This window comes from Balaenoptera acutorostrata, chromosome 7, assembly GCF_949987535.1.
Source record: "Balaenoptera acutorostrata chromosome 7, mBalAcu1.1, whole genome shotgun sequence".
NCBI classification, from domain to species: domain Eukaryota; kingdom Metazoa; phylum Chordata; class Mammalia; order Artiodactyla; family Balaenopteridae; genus Balaenoptera; species Balaenoptera acutorostrata.
This window is the reverse complement of record NC_080070.1, coordinates 99,782,978-99,809,554: the sequence shown is the minus strand read 5'-3', so window position 1 is coordinate 99,809,554 and position 26,577 is coordinate 99,782,978. Positions and strand designations below refer to the sequence as shown.

The 26,577-nt window shown below is 49.5% G+C and overlaps 1 protein-coding gene across 2 annotated transcripts in view; it reads left to right on the top strand.

Moving 5' to 3' along the window:
- ATXN7L1 (ataxin 7 like 1) overlaps positions 1 to 26,577 on the top strand; it is a 235,539-nt gene that overhangs the window by 166,987 nt on the left and 41,975 nt on the right. For both annotated transcript variants that reach the window (XM_028165249.2, XM_007177297.2), the window contains exon 4: positions 14,802 to 15,024. In XM_028165249.2, coding sequence (XP_028021050.2) covers positions 14,802 to 15,024 — 223 coding nt within the window. The remainder of the gene's footprint in view (positions 1 to 14,801; positions 15,025 to 26,577) is intronic.

Sequence of the window (26,577 nt, the reverse complement as noted above, 5' to 3'; positions counted from 1 at the left end):
ACAGAGCAGCTCACGTAGGGGATACTGTCCAGCGGTGGTGCTTTCTGGCCTGCTGTGCACTTGGAGAGCTCGGGGCCTGCAGTGGAGAAGCCAGGCTGGGTGGCCCCTTGGCTACAGCTCCGAAGAGGCTAACAGCCCTGGAAGGGGCCAGCAGGGGGTAGCAGAGAATGATTACCTGTGGGGTTTCTTCTTGCTCTTTGGGAGTCTGTGACTCTGTCCCAACGTCACGGTCTAAGACCTGAGTCCCTTTGGTGGAAATGATGGCTGTGTCAGGGATGAGGGGGCTGGCAGAGGGGAGCTGTGCTTCAGCGTCCCACCTGTAAGTGGCTAGGGCAGCCTTCGTGGCCGTGTGTGGGGTGGTGGGAGCAGCTGTCATTCGAGACAAATTAACACTTGTTAGTGGACCTGAATCGGCCACATTTAGGGACTTCCGACTTGGAGTGAGTGCCTATCTGCTCTCCCCTACTGGTCGCCTTAGTTATTCTGAAACTGATTGTTCTGTTTGTGCATTGTCTTGGCCCTTACGTTCTGCAGTTTTGGGGTTCTTTGTTTTTGAGATGAAATCCATATAACATAAAACTAACCATCTTAAAGTGAATAACTGGGTGGCACTGAGTACATTTAAGGGTTGTGCAACCACCACTTCTGTCTAGTTCCAGAAGTTTCATCACTCCAAAATAAAACCTCGTACCCGTTAAGCAGTTATTTCCCCCTCTCCCTCCCCTCGGTCCCTGGCAACCACCAGTCTGCTTTCTGTCTCTGTAGATTTACCTATTCTGGACATTTCATATAAATAGAATTCATATGATATGTGACTTTTTGTGCCTGGTTTCTTTCATTTGCATAATGTTTTCTAGATTCATCCATGTTGTAACATGTATCAGTACTTCACTCCTTTTTATGGCTGAATAATTTTCCAGTGTTATGTGTATATCACAATTTGTTTATTTGTTCATCCATTGATGGATACTTGGGTTGTTTCTGCCTTTTGGCTATTGCTAATAGTGCTGCTGTGAACATTCACATACAGGGATCTGTTTCAGTTCTTCTGGGTGTGTACCCTAGGAGAAGAATTGCAAGATCATACGGTGATTCCACGTTTAATTTTTTGAGCAACCACCATGCTGTTTTCCATAGAGGCTGCACCATTTTACGTTCCCACGGACTGTGTCCAACGGTTCCAGTTTCTCCACATCCTCACCAACCCTTGTTATTTTCCATTTTGGGGCTTTTTTGGTTGTTGTTTTTTATATACATAGCCATCCTGGTATGTGTGAAGTGGTATCTTGTTGTGGTTTTGATTTACATTTCCCTGATGACTAATGGTGTTGATCATCTTTTCATGTGATTATCTTCTTTGAAAAAATGTCTGTTCAAGTCCTTTGCCCATTTTTTAATTGGGTTGAGCCTGCCTGTTTTTGTGTTTAGCATTAAGGTTCTAAACTTGCGGCTTCTCAGATGCCAGAGCAGTATAAATATTGCATCTTCTTTTCTTTTCTTTTTTTTTGGCCACCCCACGAGGCAGGCGGGATCTTAGTTCCCCAACCAGGGATCAGACCCGCCCCCACTGCAGTGGAAGTGCGGAGTCTTAACCACTGGACCGCCAGGGAAGTCCCCATCTTATTTTCTTAAGCCATCTGTTTGCTGAAAACCTAGTGCACCTACTTATTACCAGGCACCTGAGATGAGGAGAGAGAACAGTGAAAGAGGTAGGGGAAGGTACTTCACAAGGACCGGAGGGCTCTGGGAGAGCTGGCCCATGGGAGCTGTTCACAACTCTGTCCTCCTGGCCATCCTGGAACTCTCAGCAAACAGATACTATGAGAGTTGCTCACAGCTGTCTCTGGAAAGACTCAGGCTCCCGGGCCACAGGGCCTGCCCTGTCATCTGTGCTTCTTCTGAGTATTGCAACATTCAGCAGTCCTCCTCTTGACAGTCCCCTGAGCAGGGGAAGTGTGCCCATGAGCCCTTGACCCTCTTGCCTAGAGTCTGGAGGACACGGGCCCTCTCCGTAGGGCTGGGTTGGGTGGGTGGTCGAGTCATACCCCCTCATTCCCACTGGCTCCATTCCAAAGAAATGGAATTGTAGAAACCAGTCCTGCTTCACCAAGCAGCATAGCCCTTTTCCAGCCAGAAACTGATTCTCCTATATTCTGGGAAGAAACTCTGCGAGAGGGGAAAAGGAAGCCCAAAGTCAGAGACCCAAAATCATGTTCTCCTTGAATAATTCTCCCATGGGAGACTCCCTCTCTCTGGCTTTGGTTATATGATCAAGCTGCTGGAGATGGTGCCAACCCCAGACAGCCTTACAAAGGCCAAGTTACCACTGCCCAGCTTACGTGCCATGGTCTAAGATGATGCCATCTTCCCATAGTCTGAAATTCTCCAGTAGAGGCTTACTTCTGAGTCTTGGAAAGCTTTTATCTCTTAGAGGTTGGTTTTTATTTTTCCTTATTAAAAGGCGTATACTCTTCCGCCAGGGTTAACTTAAGATTTATCAGGTAATAGGCAGGTTTTACAAAGAAATGTTGCACGAAACATAGGAGAGATCCTAGTAGAAGATAAGAGAAAATAAAAATACCTAAAACACACTAAACTGCTCGGTTTTTTTTAATGGAGGTGAAATTCACATAACAAAATTAATCATATTAAAGTACTGAATTGTAATTTTTTTTTTCAGGCAAGGCTTTATTGGGACCCCTGCTGCAGCAGGGGGGGAACGAGAACAAGCAACAGGTTCCCTTGCTTGCTCGCTCGCTGAGGGGAGGCGTGAGCTTGTTCCTTATATGGGGTGAGGGTAGGGGTGTGTCCAGGGGTCAGGCCGGAGGGGTGGCTTCGGTGTTTTGCCCACACCTCTGGTGGTGTTGAGTGCAGGGGGCGTGCTCAGTTGAATTGTAATTTAGTGGCACTCAGTCTGTTCACAATGTTGTGCATCTGTCACCTCTACCTGGTTCCAAAATGCTTTCATCACCCCCAAAGGAGACCCTGTACCCCTTAAGCAGTCACTTCCCGCTCCCTGCTTCCCTAGCCCCTGGCAGTCACTAATCTGCTTTCTGTCTCTATGGATTTACCTATGCTGGCTATTTTGTACCAATGGGATCATACAGCATGTGGCCTTTTGGGACCCACTATCTTTTTTAGACATCCCTCCCCCCCCCCAAATCTATTATCCCTTGCCAAGATCAGGGAATAAACTTTCTAAATATAAGGAATGAATGAAAACTCTCCGCTTGAATTCATACTTAAAATGTCCCACAAAAGTAATTTTCAATCTTTAGAATGACGTCTCTACTCTCTCCAAAGCATAGTGCTGGGTATCACAGTGGCCTCTGCCCATCAGGACAGACAGACCCTGAGGGAAAAGGAAGCAGAAAGGCTTGAGGCCCCTGCAGGCTGCGTGGGCCCCTGGCCTCAGCCTGGTCCCCGGGGAAGGCTGCAGGGGCCATCGTGCAGTCGGGCTGCAGGAAGGCCCTGACCCTTCCCATACAGTGGCTGCTCAGATCCGTGTGTGTGTGCGCGCGCGCGAGCGCCCAAGTTCATCTGCCAAATTCAGGATACGACCCTGGTCTTTCCGGGCTTTTCTTTCTGCCTTTCCCTAATCGCATCTGGGCGTGCTCTCTTAAAGGGGAAGTGGTGCGTTCTGACTGGCCAGGGCGCTCAGCCAGGAGCCAGGAAACGGCTCCCACGAGTTGCCGAGTGGCGCTGCCCAGCGTGTCACTGGCTCAGCCCCCTTATCCAAACAGCGAGGCTGTCTCCCTGGTATGTGTAAGTGTGAGCACAGGGCACGCTTGCCACACAGGATGGCGTGGGGCTGGGCCCAGGTCACGGCAAGCAGAGCGTGCTGTCAGCCCACGATCCATTTAGCAAGTCCGAGGTGGAGCTTAGGCGGTGTGCCCTTGGGCTGTGGGCTGGCGCTGAGACAGGGCTGAGGCGTGGAGTGGGGAGAGTTGCTGCCTGAGAAAGAGGTCAGGAGTAGGAGGCTGGGTTGGGGACCGGTCTATTTTGGACAGGCCTTCTGGAGGCGCCAGCCTCGGGGCCTGGGGAGGAGTGGAGTGGAAAGTTTTCTAGCACACCTCTCCTAGCCCCGGGAAGCAGCTGCACTGAACCTTCCTTACCAGCTCGTCCCCTCCACTTCTCTGCATTTATGTGCAGCTCCAGACACACTTGATGCATTTATCTACTCGCTACTGATTTTTCTTGGTCATTTTTATATGCAAGCGGTGCTAAGCAATGTTTCGGGTCTTTTTCACTCCAACTTTAAAAATTGCTGGAAACTGGCAACCTGTGGTTTTTCCTTCTTTATTCTTCGCGGATGGTCCTCGGTCCGGTGTGTGCACACGGTGGTCCCTGAGTCCACGCTGGTGGCCGGCCAGCTGGCGGACTGGCCGGCGCCCGAGCGCGATTGGCGGCGCACCTGGCCTGGTTTCTAGCGGGGTTGGTTTCCTGTGTGCCCGCGGGGAAACCGAGGGAGGGCTCACGCCCACTCACGCACAGCCGGGGGCTAACTCAGCGTTCTGAGCAAGTAGCTGATGGTAGCGAAATAGACCCTTGCTGTATTTTAGACTCCTTCCTACCCTTGGTTTTCGTGTGTATGGTGGTGATGGTTGATCTTCAATCATGTAAAAAGCTGTGTTTTCACCGAAATAATTCAGACCTTCTGCTCCTTAAAAAAGGGAGAGCAGAGGGAAAGAGAAGGGGACTGGAGGGGGAAAAACAAGTGGTGTCTCCGTACATGTACACTGAGAGGACAGAACCACACCCTCCTTCAAGACAGCTTCCTGTTTGCCACTGCCAACTGCCACTCCAAGGAGAACAGAAATGCTTCCGTTATTAGTGACTGCTGTCGGACCACAGAAGCCTCTGGGTGACGCCCCGAGCTGTGCAGTGAGCTGGGACTTTGCACCTCTAGAGACTGTGGCCTGCACTCCTGAAACTGGAGGTCGGTACAGATAGGAATCAAGCAGCCCTGGCTTCTCCTTACTCAGCCGATGTTTCTTTTTTTTTTTTTTTTTTTAACATCTTTATTGAAGTATAATTGCCTTACAATAGTGTGTTAGCTGCTGCTTTATAACAAAGTGAATCAGTTATACATATACAATATGTTCCCATTTCTCTTCCCTCTTGCATCTCCCTCCCTCCCACCCTCCCCATCCCACCCCTCTAAGTGGTCACAAAGCACCGAGCTGATCTCCCTGTGCTGTGCGGCTGCTTCCCACTAGTTATCTATTTTACATTTGGTAGTGTATATATGTCCATGACACTCTCTTACCCTGTCACATCTCACCCCACCCCCTCCCCATATCCTCAAGTCCATTCTCTAGTAGGTCTGTGTCTTTATTCCCGTCTTGCCACTAGGTTCTTCATGGCCTTTTTTTTTTTTTCCCCTTAGATTCCGTATATATGTGTTAGCATACTGTATTTGTTTTTCTCTTTCTGACTTACTTCACTCTGTATGACAGACTCTAACTCCATCCACCTCATTACAAATACCGATGTTTCTTAAACAATTGTGCTCCCGTAGGATTCTTGTAAATGAATAGTTTTAATTCAGGGGCAGGGAGAAGGTAGGGAACTGCCCCCGTAGGAAAGCTACTGCTTGTATTTTTTTAATCTACATGTGTATGTGTTAGGGGAACTTATGTGAAGTGCCTACTGTGAGTTGGCACCGGGGCAACCACCTTCCATGTGTTATCGATCCTCAATTCTCATTTCTTCAGCAGTGAATGTAGTGAGTGCCTACCAAGGCCAGACCCTGGGCTGAATGCCAGGGACGAGAGAGGGCACAAGACATCTGCTCTCCGTGTGTCCAGTGACAGGATGCCTAGGCCAGTAAACCAGCGATTACAGCATGGGACCTGTGCTAAGATGGGGGGGCCTCAATGTACTATAGGGGCACCTGCCTACCCGTAACCCTATGATGTGGGCATTATGGTTCCCACTGTATAGGTAAGGAAACTGGGGCTCAAGGGGTTAAGTTATTTGCCCAAGTCACAGAGCTAATGAGTGACAGAGCTGGGATTTGAGCCCGGATCTTTCTGATTCCAAAGACAGCAGTGTTTGGTCCACATTTCCAGTGACTCCCGAAGCTCGTGTGGAGCAAGAGAATTACCTCGGGATCTTTTTACAAATACAGATTTGGGAGCCCTGGCCCTGCTGTCCCAAGAAGAGGAGCCCTGGGCGGCACCAGGAGGTCTCAGGTGGATAGTGGCCTGGGCTTTTTCCCGACCTCATGCCTCAAGATCCTCCGGCCCTTCCTTGAGGCGTGCACCACGCATGCCTGTGACAGGGGCCAGGGCTTTTCATGTGCTTAGCCCAAGGCACCTGGGTAAAGGCCACTGATGTGGCCTCAAGACAGTCTCGGGAAGATTCGGCCCAGCTGTTCAGGTATTTTAGACATTGGGAGTCCCCGCTGTTGTATCTTCCCACCAAAGATACCCCAGCTTTGCCCAGCTTCCGGCTGCCTGCCACGCCTGTGCCTTCAGTGCCCCTGGAGCGGGGATGACGTCAGCTGTGCCATCTTAGGGTAGAATCCGACAGCTTATCCTAAAGCTGGAAGCCACCAGTTTTCACCTTAGCTGTGGTGGTGCTGTTTTTGCACTCATGTGACTTGCACAGTGGGTATGTTGGTGGTTGGGGCCGAGGTCACTCTGGCGGAGAAGTTAATACCATGCGGGTGGGACTCCTTGTCAACCCCTCCACTACCATATCGGCTCCAGATACACGGGGAATAGCCGGGGCAGTAAAAGGCGAGGATGGCAGCTCTGTCCCCATGGGGCAGGCAGGCTGTTCACTGGCCTCAGGGCCTCCAGGTGGCAGCCCACCTTCAGAGGGGACCCTGTTCTCTACTCTCAGGGTGACCAAGTGGTGGCCAGCCAGGACCTGGAGAGTGTGTCCTCTCCCTGAGGGAACCCTCGGGCCATGGCAGTGTCTGTCTTATCACCACCATTATATTTCGGTGCTTGGCGCATGGTACGTGCCAAAGAGATGCTTTAAAAAATGAGTGAATGAATGAATGAATGAGGTCTGACTTTAACACATGCTTTTCTCTCCTTCCTCCTTTTGTATTTGCACCTGTGTTCTCCCCTTTGGCCTCTCTGGTTAAGGATGTGTTAGTGTTTCTGTTGTTGTTGTTGTTTGTTTTTCTTTTTTCTTGTGTGGATTTAAAAAACAACTTTAACAAAAATAGAGGCATCCTATATCCTTTCCTTTTTTCCTTTTCTATCTGTGTTATATATTCATGTACATATATGTTAAATGTTTTACATTTTTATAGATTAATGATTAGTGTTTGCATATACTGGTGATATTTCTAATTTTCTTGTGAATTTGGGTAGTACTGTCTCACATACACATTTCCTTAGGTTGAGATAACCCTCATACCTGTCATTTTCAGTTGTTTTATCATAGACCAGGTTGGTTATGGTATTTTTTACTATTGTAAGCAATGCTGCTGAGAATATCTTTGAACTTTTCTTGGGGAGGGATATTTCCTTGAGGTCTATTTTCCAGACTAAAATTACCAGGTTACCAGATCAAATGCTTTTTTTTTTTCTTTAATAGATTTCTTTTATTTATTTACTTATTTATTTATTTATTTATTTATTTATTGGCTGCGTTGGGTCTTTGTTGCTGTGCGCAGGCTTTTTCTATTTGTGGCGAGTGGGGGCTACTCTTCGTTGCGGTGCGAGGGCTTCCCACTGCAGTGGCTTCTCTTGTTGCGGAGCACAAGCTCTAGGTGCGCAGACTTCAGTAGCTGTGGCTCGCGTGCTGTAGAGCACAGGCTCAGTAGCTGTGGTGCAGGGGCTTAGTTGCTTCGCGGCATGTGGGATCTTCCCGGACCAGGGCTCGAACCTGTGTCCCCTGCATTGGCAGGCGGATTCTTAACCACTGCGCCACCAGGGAAGCCCTGTGAATGCTTTTTAACTGATATCATCAACACGAGGTTGCTCTCCAGAGAACTGTCATTCCTTGGAAATACCCCCAGCAGTGTGTACATGTGTTTGTTTCCCCACTGGTCTATATTGCTGGGGGTGTTTTTCTCCTTCGGCTAGGTTAAATGTCTAGTGAGGGCATCCTTGGGGGCTGATGGAAATACATCAGGGCCCTGGAAGGTCCCTGGGACTCCCCAAATCCTACCCAGCAGTGGTTGATGCCAGAAATGTATAAATAACCAATAGAAGAGCGCAGGTGGGGTGGGGGAATGCCTCCAAGAGGGAGATGTAAAAAGCATCCCAAGTTATCTAACTTCAGAGCTGTATCCTGGGCCAGCTCTGAAAATGGGAGATGCTTTGTTAGAATCTTCAGAGAAGTTGTATTGCTTACGTGTAGAGGAAAGACAGTATCCCAGAGGGTGGCATGGAGGAAAGGGCATTGGCTCTGGGGCCAGGCAGGCCTGGGCTCACCTTCTAACTGCCAAGGTCACTGTGACCTTGGCCTTGTTTCATAATCTTGCTAAGCTTTAATTTCCCCATCTACAACGAGGAGGCTAACAGTATCCACTTTGGGGGGTTGTTGGGTAGATTGCATGAGCTGGTAGGTGTAAAAGTAGCTTGCTCAGTGCCTGACACATAGTAGGCACCCAAGGAATGCTGCTTCTCTTCCTAACTGAATGAATGGGCACAGAGTGACCAGATGGCCGAGAAACCAACCCAGAGCCTAGGGGGATTTGAGAACTGAGCCGGCACGAGCAGTGTAGGCACCGGCCCACAGTGGCTTTTGTCAAAGGGCCCCAGATGGTGTGTGTTGCCCATCTGGGTAGCCGGTGAAGAGGGGTAAAGAAGAACTAGTATAAGCTAACTGGTGACAGGCACCCATGCTTGAAGGAACACCTCCCCAGCCACTCAGGCCCTGACAGCTTTTAAAGAGGCACCGCAGCCCAAGCAGGGAGTGGGCTCCTGGGCAGCTCACAAGCACTCCTGGCACAGGAGCTGCTTGGCACGCCTCTGCCTGCCACTCGCTGCCTGCCTTAGTCACTTGACTTTCCTGTGTCTTCATTTCCTCACCTGCTGAGGAAAGCTGATTCAATATCCCCCCTCTAACCACCATGGCACTATATTTAGTGCCCAGCTACAACTGTGGCAAATGAGACCACAGCTCAGATGCTACCCCTGCTCTCTCCGCTTCCGACCTTAACAGACTCTGGACAGGTTTCCGAAATGCAACCTGCCTCAGTCTCCACAGCTGTAAAATGGGGGCATACCTGCCTCACCCCCTCACCAAGTGGTTGCAAGATACAGCTAGCGTGGTTCCTGCATGATTCCCTGGGCCAGGGTGTGTGCTCTGCCCCTCACCCTCCGGCTCCAGTTTACTTTTGGAAGGTCTCTTGGAGTTCAGGGTTGTCCTTTATGGAAAGCATCCTGACCGCAGCTACTAAAGCAGATAGAATCCATTGATAAAATAGAACCCGGCTAATGATTTGCCAAGCACCTGCTCTCAGAGGTGAGGGCTGAAAGAGACTCAGCACTGTCAAATGAGCAAGCCAGGAGCTGGCCTAAGCCCAAGTGAGTTTACACAAGCGTGTCGGGCCACAAGTGACTGTGGTGCGCACACTCTGTTGGGGGCGGGGGCGGGGCGGGGATTGATCCCTTAAACACCATATTGGAAAATTCCCAATGCGTTCTTTCTAAAACTGGTACAGGGAACCACACTGGGTGTTGGCGGCCGGCTCAGCCATTCGTGAGGCGTCTGTGCTGAGGTTTTAAATGCAGGACACTGATGCTGTGAGTATAAAAATATCTCAGTGAATAAGCATGGGGGGAGGGGAGGGTTCCGAATTTTTACGGAGATGCAATGGCCTGAGAACCTGGTGGACTTTTCCCAGGGGAGAGTAGTAAAGGGAGAGGATTGTGGAGACACCAGGGCTCCGCACACGGTGTCTGCGAGCCCCCTGCTCAGCTGGTCTCTGGGATTGCACCCTGGAGTCCCTCATGGATGGTTAGGCTGTACACAGTGAAGCAGGTGGTCTTAGAACAGCCAGTGGCTGAGGCCATGCTCTGGATTTCCTGTGATGGAAATGCAAAAAAGTTAAAGGATTTGGGTTTTCCTTTCTTCGGTCATTTCTTTGGGGTTGAGGTCTCAGGCTATGGCTGATTGGTACCTTAAAAGCTGCCACATTAGGTGTTTTTCCCCCTCTCCCTAGGGGAGTCAGGTGCCCTGCTGAAATGCCCGTACTCAGTGGGGAGGGGAGGTGTCCAGCAGCCTTCCAGGCTCTCCCTATCTGCTGCAGCATCTTCCAGGATTTCAAGGTGGTAGAGCTCAGAGTTAAAACCACAGGCTCTGAAGACATCCACAAATCTAATGTTTCCTAGCTCCATGAACTTGGTCAACTTGTATCTCTAACCTCAGTTTCTTCATCTGTAGAACAGATATAATAATTGTACCTCTCTTAGGGTATTGTAAGAACTAAATACTAGGTAATTACTAAGGTAATTCAAGTATTTAGTAGAGTTCTTGGCACATGGGAAAGTCTTAATAAGTTATTATTACTATTGACCAAAGGACAGAAGGGGTGAAACCAGAGGTTGCTGATCGAACGTCAGTCACTGAGGTTGTTACTGATGTAGTGGACATTTAATTCTGCGTGAATGTCCTGACAGTGATTTTCTGTTTTCACTTCAGTAAGTAAGTGATACTCACATTCAACATTAGCACAATAGATTGGTTTGGTCTTTCTGGCCCACGATCTGCAAAGAAATGTGTTGCAAAAGCTATAAACTATTGCAACCTTTTTCACTTTGGGAACTACACCTCAAGGAAATAATCTCAAATCACTTTTTAACTAAACTGTAAAAAAAAAAAAAAGAAAGAAAGAAAAAAGGAGAAAAAAGGATGAAAGAACAAAAGCCAGACAGTAAGTAGTAAGAGAATAGCTAAGTAATCTAAAGCATGATGTCAGTGATTAAATATTACCTAACCATTTAAAATGACCAATATATGGGAATTAGAAACATATAAATGGAATAATGTTCGTTGAAAAAGAGTAGTCCAAAATATCAATTGATTACTGTTTTGTTAATGCATCTATGTACATGAACAGAGAATGAGAAAATTCGGAGGGAAAGGGATTTTTTCTCTAAGATTGCTTCAGTCTGTAGAATATTTTAATAGTGAGTTAAAAAATAAATGTTCTGTAAACTGTTTCTGGGCAAGGCAAATGGAATTAGAATAATTATAGGGATCCACCTAAAGCAGTCCCTTGACCAAAATGCGGGGTGGGGGGGGCATGCAGGGGGGGGGATGAGTAAGCCCAAAGTAGTTGAATTCTTATATCAGAATGATTGTGATGTAAATCTGGAACACTTTACCCAGAGACATTCCACTTGCCTGGCAACATCTTTTTACAAGAAACTAAGACTGTTTTCTCCTATCACCAGCCTATCGACCTCTCCGACAGTTACCTACGGGCGCGTCTTCACAGGCTAGAGAAACACAGATTGATAGGAATTACATCTTTCTGAAAAATCTAGTAACTCTGTCCTACCCGGACATCAGTTCTACCCATTTTCAAAAGCTTAGCCAAGTGAAGTAGGTTTGATGCTCACCTCCTGAGTGGAAGCTCTTATCACTCTGACCCTGTTTCCCCACTTTAAATTCTTACACAGGCTTTGTCGCCTGCACCAGAGGCTGGCAAGCTCATTCTCCAAGCCGAGGGGACAGAAGTACGGGCCTCTTTGTGGGATATACCTTGAAATAGTGACAGATTTAATTCAGTCTGGTCAACAAGAAACAGTTTCACAAGTAGGAAATGCTGCTTCAATCTGTTTATTACCATACAAAAATCTCACAGTAAAAAAACCAAACCAAAGCAAAACAAAGGGTAAAGGGCTGTCTTCCAAACTTGATGAATATTCTCTCGTTCGCAACTTGTTCTTTCAATTGATCATTCAAGAAAAATTTGTGGGACCAAAATATAAAACCAAGAAGAAGGCTTATCCATTGATTTAATTTTTTCTGTGAGTTTAGCAGCAAGAACGCCTTGGCAGGGTCACTAATCGTAATTCTCTGGAGGTGATTTTGGAGTCCCTGGTCTGGCCCATTCATTTTGTCCTTAATGTCACGCTTCTTTGTGATTTATCTTTGCTTACTGGTATTATTTTCCACTCTTAGTTTAGCAAAGTAAAAATTCTCTTCATTATGAAGGCTTATCTCTCCACCAGAATGGGGGAATACTTCTGCATATCCCTTCCCCCACCCCCCTGCCAGCTTGAGCACATGAGAGCAAATGAGTGAATGAAGTGTGCAGAACAATCCAAAACAGTAGTGGTAAAAATCAAAGTCTTATTTTAGTTTTGGAAACTTCAGCCAAAAAAAAAAAAAAAAAAAAAAAAAATTGCTGAGCAAGACATTTCTGAAGGGCAGAAAGAACTATGGATTTGAAGTGAGAAGCCTTGGTTCTGAACTCAACCCTGCCACCAACTAGCTTTGCCCTGCAGGCTGGTAACTGATAACCTCTCTAAGTGATAACCTCATCCATCAGCAAGCAGAGGGGACGAGCTGACTTTTAAGATCCAGTTCTAACCTTCAGTGATTCTAAGTCCTGTGCTTCCGAATTCCCTGGCTTCACATCTTGGTCACAGTACACCCCGTTTCCTGCCTTCCTGAGAAGCAGCTAAGCCCCTGCCCATAGCACAGAGGCCCCATTCCTCTCATAGCCACTGGTCTTGACCTTGGCTAGTCACCTCGCCTCGCTGGGTCTTCTTCAGCCAGTCAGTCATGAGGAGGGTGGAGACGGCTGGCTGCTTCCTGCCTGTGTCAAAGGGGTTGTAAAGACCAGTACAATTTTACAAAGGATGAAATCCTCCAAGGAAGATCCTGCCTGAGTAAAATATTTCAATACTTGTGCTATAATTATTGCTATGACATTCAGGAATCACGAGAGATGGGAAGAGAAGGATCAGGTGTTAAGTATGCCTTGTATTTATGATAATGGAGTAGAAAGAGGCCTTCCAGGCCATCTAGGGACCCACTTCATTTACAGATAAAGGCACGGAAACAGAAAGTTTAAGTGGTGAACTCCAGGCCATAAGCCTAATAATGTGGTGAGGCTGGAATTGGAGCCTGGGCCTCCTGCCTCCTAGCCCAGGGTTCTCTCTACTACATCAAAACAGAGGCCCTGGAACTAGCTCTTGGTTTTCACATCCCTGAACAGGATGGCTCTGGGAACTGAGCATGTATGCAAGGTCTCCTCTGAGTCAGTGAAGAAAGATTCCCCAGTAAAGTTATTCAGTGCAGGCAACCTGTGAACACTGGTCAGGCAGAAACACCCAGCAATCAGATGATCCTCAAAAATCCACTTTCCCCCGCCCCCCAATTCCCGCTTCATCACAGGATTAGAGTCAGTCGGCTTGGAGACAAACTGGCAGCCCATTGGTACCAGGAAGTGCGGAGGAAGCCCAAGGGCTTGTCCCTCATAGCCATAGTCAGTCTGGCTTTCTTTCCAGGGTGCCTGGAATAGCAGCCAGAAATGCCTCACTAATGAGAAAAGTGAGACTCGGCTCGGAGATGGAGGGAGAGTGGCATCTGCCATCTTTGCCCCCATCTTCTTCGTTTTCACGTTCAAGCCAGATCTCCAGCTTTGTGATCTCTAGTCCTTCCCATCTGGAGATCTGTTATCATTTCATTTATTTATTCAACACGTAGTAATTAGGCACTAACTATATGTGGGGCTTTGTAGTAGGTACGAGGGAGCCAGAGGGAACTTAGGATTTCAGAGCGTTTGTCTTTTGGGGCTTCAGGATTCCTTCCTGTAATTGTATACAGAGTTTGGGGGCATTTTTCTTGAGGATTTCAGAGCGTTTGTCTTTTGGGGCTTCAGGATTCCTTCCTGTAATTGTATACAGAGTTTTGGGGCATTTTTCTTGAGGATTTCAGAGCGTTTGTCTTTTGGGGGTTCAGGATTCCTTCCTGTAATTGTATACAGAGTTTTGGGGCATTTTTCTTGGAAGGGTCCTTAACGTTTATCAAATCTGTTCCCCTGTAACAGTTAGGAACTGCCGTAGTGGGTGTACACCAGAGCTTTACCTCGTGCACCTACTCTCTTGGTCAGCATTCTTATCCTGCCCATCAAGTCGAGACCACAGGAGCCGAACAAGGGTGAACAAGTGGGGCATGTCTCCCAGGGCGCTGGTATTCTCTTAGAGCCCCAGGAAGGGGCTGCTCACGTCCAGGCCCCAGACCTGTGGATTCTGCCTTCAGCGTTGATGTCCTCCTGCATGTCCTGACCCGGCACCTGTGGCCCTGGACCTCAGTGAGCCCTGGAGAGGCCACAGGGGCATGTGGACAGATGCTGGGCCACCTTCCGGATCTAGAAGATCCTTTCATTCAGCCCTGCTGAATGTCACAAGTCCTTGTGACTTAAGTGCTCCTGCTAGGGGTCAGGTTCGAGAAATTGCTATTTGTTATCTGAAAAGTCCTACCCTCCCCACTGCCCCGAGGGACCATGTGGCCTCTGAGTGGCTGTCTGGGGATGGCTTGGGCTGTGTGGTTCTCTCACTACATTCGCATGACACCGGGCATCCCCTCTACTAGTCCTGTGGCAGTGGTTTTGCAGGAGGATTGCCTGGTAAATGCCTCCCTCGAGAACTGTAGTGCGAGTTCAGCTTGCCACTTGATACAGAAATTCAGAAGGTAACCACTGCTAGTTGGTGGGATATGATGTCAAGCAAACCGTAGTCAGAACTGAGGCTTCGGGGACCGACACTGCAAGATCAGCACTCTCCTCTTTGCCTGTAATGTACACGGCTATGCATGTGACTCACTTGCTACAGATGGTGTGCTGAGTTCTGTTCTTTCTCCCCCTGTAGAGAGAAGACACGGTTCAATGTGTAGACCTTCTCCCTCTCCGGCGTCGCCACCCTCCAATGCCCGGACATCACTAGTACAGGTGAAAACAAAAGCCTGTCTCAGCGGCCATACCTCTGCCAGCAGCTCCTCAAAGCCATTCAAAACGCCCAAAGACAATCTCCTAACCTCCAGCAGCAAACAGCACACAATCTTTTCAGCGAAGGGATCAAGGGACAAAGCATGGTGAGTGTCGGGTGCTGGCAGCCGTCTGTCCTCGCTGCTTGTCCCTGTCACCACAGGAAACAGTGTTTACCCAGCGGCTTTGTTCCTGGGCATCATGTCCAGGAATTTGGGGAAGTGGGGAGGGAAGGGACAGAAAACCAGAATGAGGGGATGAGAAACCTAAATACCAGGAGAAACAGGGCACCTTAAAGGACTATCTGCCCGACGGGAATTTTTTCCGCTCCTGAGAGCTGAGGCAAGTTGTGTCTAAGAAGAGGGTAACAGGGAAATATTCCTCGGTTATACGGTCACCTCTCAATTCTCCACCCCAGTGAACAGAAGTGTTGGTATAAATAATCAAAAGCACCGCCAGTCTGCCCCGCAGGGAGTGAGGCCCTGGTGCTGCCCCAGGGCCCTGGAAGGCAGGCCCCCCCCCCCCCCCCACCAGAGCTTCCCATCGCGAGCAGCCTGGCCTGCACTCCGTGAAGGAGCTGCCAGCAGAGGCAGGTAATTGGGAGCTGAGGACGGAAGGAAGGAAGGAAATCCAAAGGGAATGTCACTGCCTGCGACGTGATGGGGTGGGAGAGGGCTGGTAGCAGGTGACTGTAAAAAATCAGAGGCGTTTAATTCACTTTTTTATCTCCATCTTTACTGAGAAGTCAGAAAAGGTTACCTGTGGAATGGACAGATAGGAAACCAAAGTGAAAATGAGCACAGGAGGCAGAAGATGAGTATCTTCAAATGCCAAGGACCCAACTTGGAGCCCTTAGGGACCGGCTTAGTACGGAGCCTCTAGCCTTACCTTGCTGGCCTCGTGAAGGCAGACAAGGGATAAGTGTGGACTCTGTTCGTTTATATATCTAAAGAGAAAGCATCTTCTGTTATTTCATGCTGCAGAAGATGTCTTCATACACTTCTTACGTTTCTTACACTTTCTTACGTTTAATTACACTCACGTTCATAGCTGGGAAAGCCGTGGACTAAAATCATCCATCGATTGGTTTGTCACTGTGGGCAATTTTGATGACTTTGTAAAGAGCTAATTATGCCAGATCAACTAAGGGGCCTCTTGTGACAGAGAGGAAAGGTTTAGACGTGGCTGTCAAGGAGGGGAGGCACCTGTCACGCAGCCAGGGCTCACGGACGAGCTTGGTTCTCTCGAGTGTTAGGATCTCCATGCTGTAAGAGGACATAGCTGCTTAGGGAAGACCTAGCCTGAGAGTGACAGTTGGTGGCCTCTGGGCCTGGCTGCTGGTAGCGTGAGTGTCCTTCTTATGGTGACCTCGGAGAGCCCCTGAAAGGTTGTTTGCCAAGGCAGCATCTGGTGTCCTGATGTAAGCGCTTCCTGTATCACTGCCTATATACAAATCTCAAGTGGGTGACCTTGGGCAAATGACTTGATCTTGGTGTGCCTTGGTTTTCCTCATCTGTAAAATGTGGTTACTGATATCTCTACCCCACAGGATTTTTGTGAAGATGAAGTGAACTAATTTTTATAAAAGCAGGAAGCGTGATGTCTGGAGCAGGGAACACGTTCAATGAATATTTGATGATAATGTTATTGTTATCATTATTATCACGTGTGCCAAAGGACAGAGCTCCTATAACCAGGAAGACAGGTTGAGAAGCCCAGTCCCCTGGAAAAAGTAGGGAAATGGCTCTTCAGACTCAAACTGAAGTTGAAAATGGAAAAGGATAAAACCGTTTATTCAGAGTCTAGAAATGAGCTATAGAGCAACTAAATGAGGAAAGCTGGGCAGGGGGCTCATGGGGAGTAAGTCAGAAGGAGACTCGGGGGTCATGGAAGATCATAGCATGAATGCAATAAATGATAACTGATAAACATGGTCCCAGGAGGGTGAGATGCAGCGCCAAGAATTCTCCCAGGAGGCAAGGCTTCAAGGGAGACCGCTCAGGTTAGATCATCCTCCATGTTCGGCTCACACCAGCTCAATACGCACTTACTAAGCCCTGCTATGCGCAAGGCCCCTTCAGCTAGAGGCAGAAGGTGGTTTTGAAAGAATCTGAAAAAACTAGCCAGGGTCCAAAGAAAAGCAACCAAAAGGATTGCAAGAAGGGAAATAAGCCCTTATGAAAAAAGGCCTCCAGAAACTAGAGCACTGACCTTGTGTGAAGAGCAGAAAGCTCCTGGGCAATTTACCTAACTTCAAGTAGGTAGATATCAGGCAGATCAAGGGAGGCGCGCCGAGTGAGGCTGAGCGTTGACTGCAGCAGCCTCCTGCCTGTGCTCACCTCCGGTCAGCCCATCCCCTGCCCACCGTCACTGGGGACTCATATTGGAGGGCTGGGAAGATTTGGTTTGGGGGCTTCCAGGGCCCGCCTCAGTTCAGGGAGCCTTCCCCAAAGGGCGCTGTGGAAGAAGGAGCACTGGAGGGGCAAGGAAAGCCAGTTCAAGGCCCAGCTCGGCCACTAACTTTCTGTGTGACCCTGAACAAGTCACTTAACTTCTCTGAGTCTTATTTTCAAGCCTGAATATTTTGTGATTTTTAAGACACAATCCTCAAAAATTCTTCAAGGCTCCTCACTGTCTACTGAATTAAGAGTTAGGATCTCAGCCCTTTAGAATCTATTCCAATGGGTGCACAAAGGGAAAAAAAAAAAAAGGAAAACCAGAGCTGAGTTCTGCTTTAAAAGCCAAGCACCTACATCTAGAAGGAGGTGTATCTATAAGGACCCTCTAAAAACTGACTACAAACCCCCCTAATCCAATCTTAATCATTCAGTAACATCCCATTACTCCAGCTTCCCCACCATGTCTTCCCCTGGTCCCTTTGCCTAAACCATCTGTCATCTTTATTCGATTTAACATTTAATGAGCACCTACTATAATACTATGTGCCAGCTCTATAACAAGCCCTGAAGATATACAGGGCTTGGCACCTATGGCACCTCTGTGCAAGTTAGAAAAAGGCCTGGATACAGCCCTGGACCAGAGTGCACAATTGGCTAATGGTCTTCATTTCTTACTCATTTCCTCAGCCAGGCATCTAGTGCAGTCCGTAACCTGCACAACTGTACACTGCGCCCTTGAATACAAAATTAAATAAGACACACACACTGTCCTAGGGAGTCTGTAAAAAGAGACATAAGCTAACACAGAATACAACGTGTTAAGAGCTAAGATATTGGTAGCACAGCAGAAGGGCACCTAACCCAGGCTGAGGACTCAGAAAAGGTTTTTCAGAAGAGGTCACACTTGAGCTGAATTTGAAGGATAAATAGGAATAACCTACACAAAGAAAACTGGATTAGAATGGTAAATCTTATGATTGAGATAGATAGATAGATAGATGTTTTTTTTTAAACACAATTTTAAAAAAACTTTTTTTTTTTTTTAAGAAAATGGGGAGGGTGTTCCAGGCAAGGGGAACAGAACATGCAGAAGTACTTGGCTGTCGGGAGAGGCAGGAGATGAAACTGAGTAGGTGAATGAGGGCCAGGTTATAAAGTTCTGCTGTATGAGCTAAATTCAGGAATTTGGGCTTCACCCTGAAAGCTGCATGGAGCTGTTAGAGGAGCAGTTCTAAGACCCCCCGACAGCAGTATAAATGATGGCATGAGGGGCCATTCAAGAAGCAGCCAGGGGGCTTCCCTGGTGGCGCAGTGGTTGAGAATCTGCCTGCTAATGCAGGGGACGCGGGTTCGAGCCCTGGTCTGGGAAGATCCCACATGCCACGGAGCAGCTGGGCCCGTGAGCCACAACTACTGAGCCTTCGCGTCTGGAGCCTGTGCCCCGCGACGGGAGGGGCCGCGATAGTGAAAGGCCCGCGCACCGCGATGAAGAGCGGTCCCTGCACCGCGATGAAGAGTGGCCCCCGCTTGCCGTAACTGGAGAAAGCCCTCGCACGAACCGAAGACCCAATACAGCCAAAAATAAAGAAATAAATAAATAAAGTAGCTATAAAAAAAAAAAAAAATTCTCCCTAAAAAAAAAAAAAAAAAAAGAAGCAGCCAGAAGAGTGAGGGTGCTATTGCATAACCCAGGTGGGGCGTGGTGACAGCCCGGACCCAGGCAGCGGTAGTGGACGTGTGTGGAAGGGGCCAGGTGGGAGAGGTGCTGAGGAAAACCCCACAGGACTTTGGGGCTGGTTGTATTAGGGCTCGTAATGCAAGGGAAGTGTTTAGGGTAATGTTCCTGGCTTGGACAGCTGGGTGACTGGTCCTGCCACTTCCTCAAGAGAAGGACAGAAAGGGCCAGAGTCTAGGGTGGGGAGGAGAGGATGAGTTCAGCCGGGGAGTCCCTGGAGTTTGAAGTATCTGAGAAATATCTACATGGAGATGTCCGCTGGGCCTTGAGTGTTTGGTCCCAGAGGTCGAGAGAGAGGCACGGGCTGGGGATGGAGATTTGAGAGTTGTCGGCGTAGACACGGGCATTGAAGCCGTGATACAGATGGGGATTCCCGGGAAGATATGTGGCTTAAGAAGAGCGGGAGCCAAGGGCAGGGCCCTGGAGAATGGGGCCCGAGGAGGGGAGGAACCGGAGGAGGCGGGGTTCCTTCCGCAGCATACCGTCCCTTCTCTCCTGGCCCAAACCCCGGCTGCTCCTCACTGCCCATCCCAGGGACCACCTTCTTCTCAAAGCCTTTCTCTCTCTTATTCTCTTCCTTGTTGCCAGCCACCTGATACACTAGCATCTCCTTTTAGTCCCCGCTGCACTGCATCTTTGCCTCACCCGTGGCTCGTTCTGTGGTGCTGTAGATTAGACCCCTGTATTCCTTCTACTCCGCGGTAATTGCGGGGCCTCTCACATGGCAGGTCCTCACACTCAGCAAACACAGTCCCCTTGTCAGTAAATATTTGTTGAATTGAATGAAATGGATCTGACCATTGGAAAGCATCATAAGATTTCCATTCCTGGAGATGGTTAGCCCTTTATCTAGAATTGTTTAGACTGGCACTGTCCAATCACATGTAATGTGCACTACACATGTAATTTAAAATTTTCTAGTAGCCGCGCTGGAAAAAGTGATCAGAAACAAGTGAAATGAATTTTGAGCAATATGTTTTATTAAGCCTAATATAACCACAGTATTATTTCAATATATAATCAGTGAGATAGATTGTTCTTTTTTTTTTTTTTCTTAAGTCTTCAAAATCCTGTGTGTGTTTTATACTTACCGCACATCTCAACTTGGACACTAAATTATCACTGGAAATACTTGATCCATAGTTAGACTTCATTAAAAAAAAAAAAAAAAACAGCAATTATAAAATAGATTTGCATACTAAGTTGTTCCAAAACGTACTTAAAACATTTTCTTATAACTGAATCAAGTACCTATTTTTAAATTGTAATGAATTAAAATTAAATAAAAATTAAAGTTCAGCTCCTCAGCCACATCGTAAGTGCTCAGTAGCCACAAATGGCTAGTGGCTCTTGGATCAGACAGCACAAATCTGGACACCTGGGCCAGGTGAACCCTCTGGTTCTTTGATTCACAGGTGTGTGAAGGTGGCTCCTTGGGTCTCTTTAATGCTGTCCTCCCCGACAGGAGTTGCTAAATTCCAGGGTGGAAGGAACTCTCCTGCTTTCTCACATTCGCCTGCTGCTGCCAGGGGTTTGGTGGGAGCAGACCCAGAGGACCCAGTTTGGCCATGTAGAGAACCCCCTGCCCAAACTCTGTTCCCTGCTTCCAGGAGCTCTGCATCTAAAGGCCAAAGCATAAGCCGTGCCTGCAGGTGGTGGGCCGTGGCCTTTAGATGAGATTAACAGCAGGTTAGCAACACGCCCTTTTCCAAGTAGCTCAAATTCACGTGTCCGGCCATAAAACGCCGCTCCTAAGTTCAGGCCCACCTCCTGCCGTCTCACATAAGGTTAAATGGTCCGTGGATTTGTTGTTTTCTCCCTTCTGTGCCTGGAGAGGTTAAAAAATAACTGCATTAGAAGAAAGGGGGAAACAGGGCATCCCTACGCTGCCAGCCTTGTCCCCTGCAGATCTGCCTAGCAGCACCCACGGTTCGCCCAGCTCCCAGGCTCTCAGAGCCCCTCTCCACTAATTCACCGTCCTGCCCATGGGGACCACCCCTGGGGGAGCCAGAGGCAGAGAATACCCTTAGAGCCCGTAAAGGTGGAGGGAGGTGGGTAAGACTTCCCAGGTGGAAGTCAAGAGGGAATTATGACTGGCTCTTTCTGAGCTCAGACGAGCGTCTCAGACTTTTCTTAATGAGTCGCTGCTCATCTGGAGAACCAGCTCCTTGCACGGGGTCTGAATCAGCCGGTCTGACTTGCCCACCTGCTGCCGCTTCAGCCACCCTGGTGCAGCGCGGTGGGCGATGGGGGAGCTCAAATCCGCAAAGCCACTGATGTGGGCGGGAGCAGGGAGGAGGTTTTCCTCCCCTGCATGGCTTGCTGCCTTCTCTTCGGGCCTTATCAGCCCACTGTGCCGCTGAATGCTAAATGTGCTCAGCTATTAAAAATGCAGAAGATGAGCCTGCTGCTCCGGAAGGAAAGCGAACCAGAGCACGAGAAAAATCGGCAAGCTCCTGGGTCTCCTCGCGTGTGCCCAGCGGTGGGTGGAGGAGGGGCCCCCTTCTCACAGAGGCAGGGCTCCTGTGGGTGTTCAGGATGGGAAGCGTGTGCTCCTGGGCGGCAGAGGTTGTGTGGTAGGAGGGCTCTGGAAGCTCTCCCGCCGCCTTATGGAGAAGGGAGTGATAACGGCGGGGCGCCGTGGGAGAAACGAGGCTGGCTTACGGCTCTTGCCTGATGTTGGCGTGAACTGGGGGCAAGACCACGGCTCAGTATCGATGGCTCCCACAGGACGTAGGGAGTGACCTCAGGACTTTGGCTGAGGCTGGAAAATTCTAGAGACCCAAAGGGCTGCAGCAGACCCTCCAGGTGACCTAACCGCTCTGACCACCCCAGATCCCTCAGCAGGGTTCGTGCAGTGCCCCTGCCCTGCTCAGTATTCTTCAGTGGCCCTCGGTTGTTTGCCCACAGAAGCTCAACCCCTTTGGAGGTAGATATGTGATCTGGCATTTCCCACCTGTCCAACACCTACTGCCAGTGTATTAAGCCCTTCATTTCATTTTCCAGGTGTCCCGATCTCATTGTAGCTCCTCGTGTGCTGTTTCCCCTACCGGGAGCGGCCTCCTCGCCTGTCCCTACACATACTTAAAATCTCTGCGTGAGCGTCACTTCCTCCATGAAGCCTTCCTGGACTTTTTATACAGACTGAGATGCTCCTTCTAAGCTCCCATGAACACTCAAGATACCACTATAACAGGTACCATCATACATGGTACTTGTTTGCACCTCTGTCCTCCCCTGCCCTCTGCTGCATGCCCATTTTTTAGCATGGAATCTGGTGTCCAGCAGATATTTCATAAACGAATGTACGATGAGTGAGTGAACGAAGGAAGGGGTCTGTGAAGTACAACTGCTCCTTCTCCTTCCTCACAGAGATGCTAAAGGAAGCAACAGGTATAAATAATGATTTTTTGAGTTCTCGAGGAGAAATCAGGGTGCCATTTTCCATCATGGAATTCTTTTTCTCCGTTACAATTTATTAGAGTTAGGAAGAGAGAACTAGGTCCTGGGTGATAAAAAGGAAAAACCTTCTGTGCTCTGGCAAGAAGGGAAAGGAATTTTCTTTTCGATTAGAGGCAGCAGTTACAGTCATGACCATAGCACAGCCCCTGCATGTCGTGTCCCAGGATGCGCTTGACCATATGAGGAAAACCCTGGTCAGAAGGGAAGTGAGGAGGTGGTATGGCATTCCACAGAAGTCCCTCCCTGGACTCCCACTTACAGATCCAGCCCCTCACACACGAGATGAGGGGGGCACACTCTGAGGGCAGTTTTTGCCCCTAGTGGTACAGGTGTGGGTATCAAGGGGGAAGGAGTGGGGCAGAGGAGGAGGGAGGGAGGGTGGGTGGACTGAAGGAGCAGCCAGAGGTTACTGTGATGAGCCACAGAATAGAAAGGGCAGGTGGGTACGAGGATGGAAGGGAGGCAGGTTAGGATATCCAGGCATCCAGAGGGGATAATGTCCCTGCCAGGACAGGGAGGCATCTGGAGCTTAAGCATCTAATGCTGCCTGTTCCCTGAGTTTCAGAAGAACAATGGACAGCTCCTTGAGTGTAAACTCAACTGACCTTGTCAAGTCACAGAAGTGCTCAAAAATAGAGACCAGAGTCTAAGGAAGGAAAATATAGGCTATGACAGCTGGGGAGAGAAAAGAAGTGGCATGACTGGAGAGAGAGAGTCTGAGCCATGAAGGTTGGTAACCATGGTCCTTCATATCTGCAGAGCACACTGTCATTTTTAGATGCCTTCATAGCCCCACTCCCTTTTTTTCGGTTTCTTTTTGTTTGTTTGTTTGTTTTTTGTTGTTGTTTTTTGGCAGCATCGGGAGACTTGTGGGATCTTAGATCCCCAACCAGGGATCGAACCCAGGCCCTCAGCAGTGAGAGCGCAGAGTCCCAACCACCGGACCACCAGGGAAATCCCAATAGCCCCACTCCCTTTTGAGCCTCAAGGCTACTCGGTGATGAGATGAGGAAACCGATGAAGTGGCTCCCTGAGGTGGCACACACAGCTGGACAGGGGTGGAGCTGGGGCTGTGATAAAGATCCCCGCCCTCAGAGCTCCCTGAAGTTCAACCCCTTTCTCGCCCTTCACTTTGCTGAACGAATACCCTGGGTCAACCTTTCTAAGCCTCAGGTTGCTCATCTATAAATTAAGGGTGAGGAGGAAACACGACCTCCCGTGTGGGCGCAGCCTACCGTCCAGCGCCTGCAGTGCTCAGTGTGTGCATGGCAAGGGCGAGTGAGAGGCATGAGGGATGCGGGGAGGTCGACAACACCCCCACAGTGCTGTCATCGCCATGGCTCCTCTACCAAGAAGAGAGACAGCTGCAGGCTGGTCCTTTCCTAAAGCATTTGTGCTGGTGGAGAGCTGGTTTGCTTCGTATTGTGTTATGTGATTTAACCTTCACTGCAAACATTGACTCAGTCATCAAACACTGATTGAGCCTAAGTGCTAAATAGTATGTATATCGCTTGGATAACTCCAGAGTGATGTATGCACTTGGTCCAGCTCCCCGCCCTCAGGTAGTTCATGGTCTGGCCAGGCCACAGAGTCTTAGAACTAAAACCTTGCTCTTTGTTGTGATAAGTGTGGCAGAAAGACCAAGGAAGGCACGGCCAGCACTGAGGGAGGAGAGGACCCGTCATCCGGATCAGGGCAGCTGGGGGTGTGTTCACCCTGAGGAGGGAGGCGGGCACAGCAGCAGGAGGAACTGCCCACCCACGCAAAGGCCCAGAGCCAGGCGAGCGGACACAGTGTTCCAGGAGCTAGAGTCCCGCGAGGCGCTGGGAGAAGGTGCCCGGGGCGGGAACCGTCGGGGGCCAGCTGCGCGGTTGGACTTGGTCCCCTGGGCAGTGGGGAGCCCACAGTGTCTTCTAAGCAGCAGGATAGCAGGGTCAGATTTGCATTGGTGGAGATGGATTGAGCACAGAGAGAGGCCGGATGATGATGGGATTTCGATACAGGTTCAGGCAAGCCGCGATGACGGTGACGACGAGGCCTGAAGTGGTAACGCAGGAAGGGTGACAGCGTGGGGGAAGGTCTCCAACTGGATGGTGATGTTGTTAACGTAGAGCTTTTTAAAAACACAAAGTGTATTTAATTTGGGGCAAAGCATTTCCTGAGTTTGCCGTAGGGCTCGGCCTTCTGGATGGAGGTGGTTTGGGTGCGGGGCTGCCTGCCCAGTTCTGGATTCCAATACGGAGAAGGAGGAAGAGGTTGAGAGGAAAGATGCTTCCTGGGGAAGTGGCCCTGTGAAAGAAGCTGGGAGCAGAGGCTGGGGCGCTGACGGCAGCCAGGGATGCTATGCTCAGAACAAGCTTCCTGAAAGCAAAAGCTGAGGGCCCGAGCCCTGGTCCCGGTTCCCCGCCTTCCCTGGCAGGGGGATGGAAGATGTTCTGTGAGGGTCCCGTCTCTCCCTCTGGGGCGGTGTTGGCTGCAGGGCTTGAGGGAGGCAGTGAACGTGCTGGCTGCGCGGGCTCTGGAAGGCGAGGGGCAGGCCCGGCAGGCAGGGCAGCTTGTAGCTCCAGCAGCGGGAGCCGATGACCTCTGGTGGCTGCAGGCGGGAGCGCGCCCACTGGCAGCTCCTGAGCCGAGTCTGGACCGGGCCGGCGCTGGGGGCTCCGTTCTGCCCTGCACCAGCGCTCCCTCCAGAATCCACTTGCTTCCTGATCTCTTTCATCTCAAATCCTGCCCTCCAAGCCCCTTGATACCGTTTATGCCTTGATGAGAATTTCACTGGGTACTCATTTTCATTGTGAGGCTTTTCGTTCTCATACGTGGAAGGAAAGGCACTGAGCAGGTATGGTTGGTTTGGTCTGGGCTTGTCTTAAATTCCACCCGGACTCACTGCCCGAGGCTGCACCCCTGCAGGCAGGCTGGTCCCCAGTGCACTCCGGAGACAGCCTGTCCCGCTTCACGTACCCTACTGTGCCAGGACTCTGTTTTCCCTTCGTTATCTTCCTCTCTCCTCTGGCTTGCTGATTTTTCCCACAATCTTGGGGTATTATGACTCCCCAGGAATGTCAGGGCATTTAGTGCCTATTGATCTCTCATTGGATTCGGAGACCACCTTCTGAGCTCCGTGCCTTGGGAAGCCCTGATTAACAGAAGTGCGGGAGACACTAAACAGAGGCTGATGCTGGGACTTCCTGCTTCCAGGGAATGTGGAGCAGCCTAGAAGGGGGCACATACAGTTCTTCTTCCTGAAGGCGTCTTAGGGCCAGCAAGGACCCCCATTGCCTCACACAGGTCAGGGTTGCAGGAGACTACACGTTCGTCTGAGAGGAGGCTGGAGTTCCCCTCACTCTTCTAGAATGTGTATGCAGGTGGGAGCTTTCACCACTAGTCCAGGCTTGGGCAGTGCCTCGGAGACTAGAGACAGAGAAGCAGGTGGGATTGTGAAGTAGGGCTGAGGGCTCCTGGAAAGGGATTGAGGCTGAAAAGGCTTCTCTGTCTTTCCCCCTCTGCACCCCCAAGAAGTGGTCCTCCACTGTGGGTAAATATGGAGGGCCATCTGCTCCCACCCATCTTCCACTCATGCCCCCCACATCCTCTTCCACCCCTCCCCCCATCATGGGACCAGAAGGGCTAAGAGGACAAAAAGTTCTGATGGTGACAGTGACTTGCACTCCAGAAGCATCAGGGGCAGTAGGGAGAGGGGACGGCGTGATCCTCTCCCCCTTTTTGTTTTTGCTGCAATTTATTGAGGACCAACTATGTGCCCAAGCACCATGCTAAGCGCTGTATATGTATTATCTCGGTTCATCACTTCAAATATCTGTCATGACCTTCATTTTACTGATAAGGAAACTGAAGCCAGAGTAGTGAAATTCTGAGATGAGCCAGGCAGGGCAGCCTCATGTGCCTGCCTGGGCTTTGCACTGCGAGGCCATCCTGCCAAGGAAGTGAGGAGGAACAGAGGCCAGCGCTCATCCACTTGCCAGGCTGGCCGCAATTTTTTAATTCCCACGGAAGTCAGATGGCTTTCCCACCATAATGCATCTAGCAATAGAAAAGGCAGGATT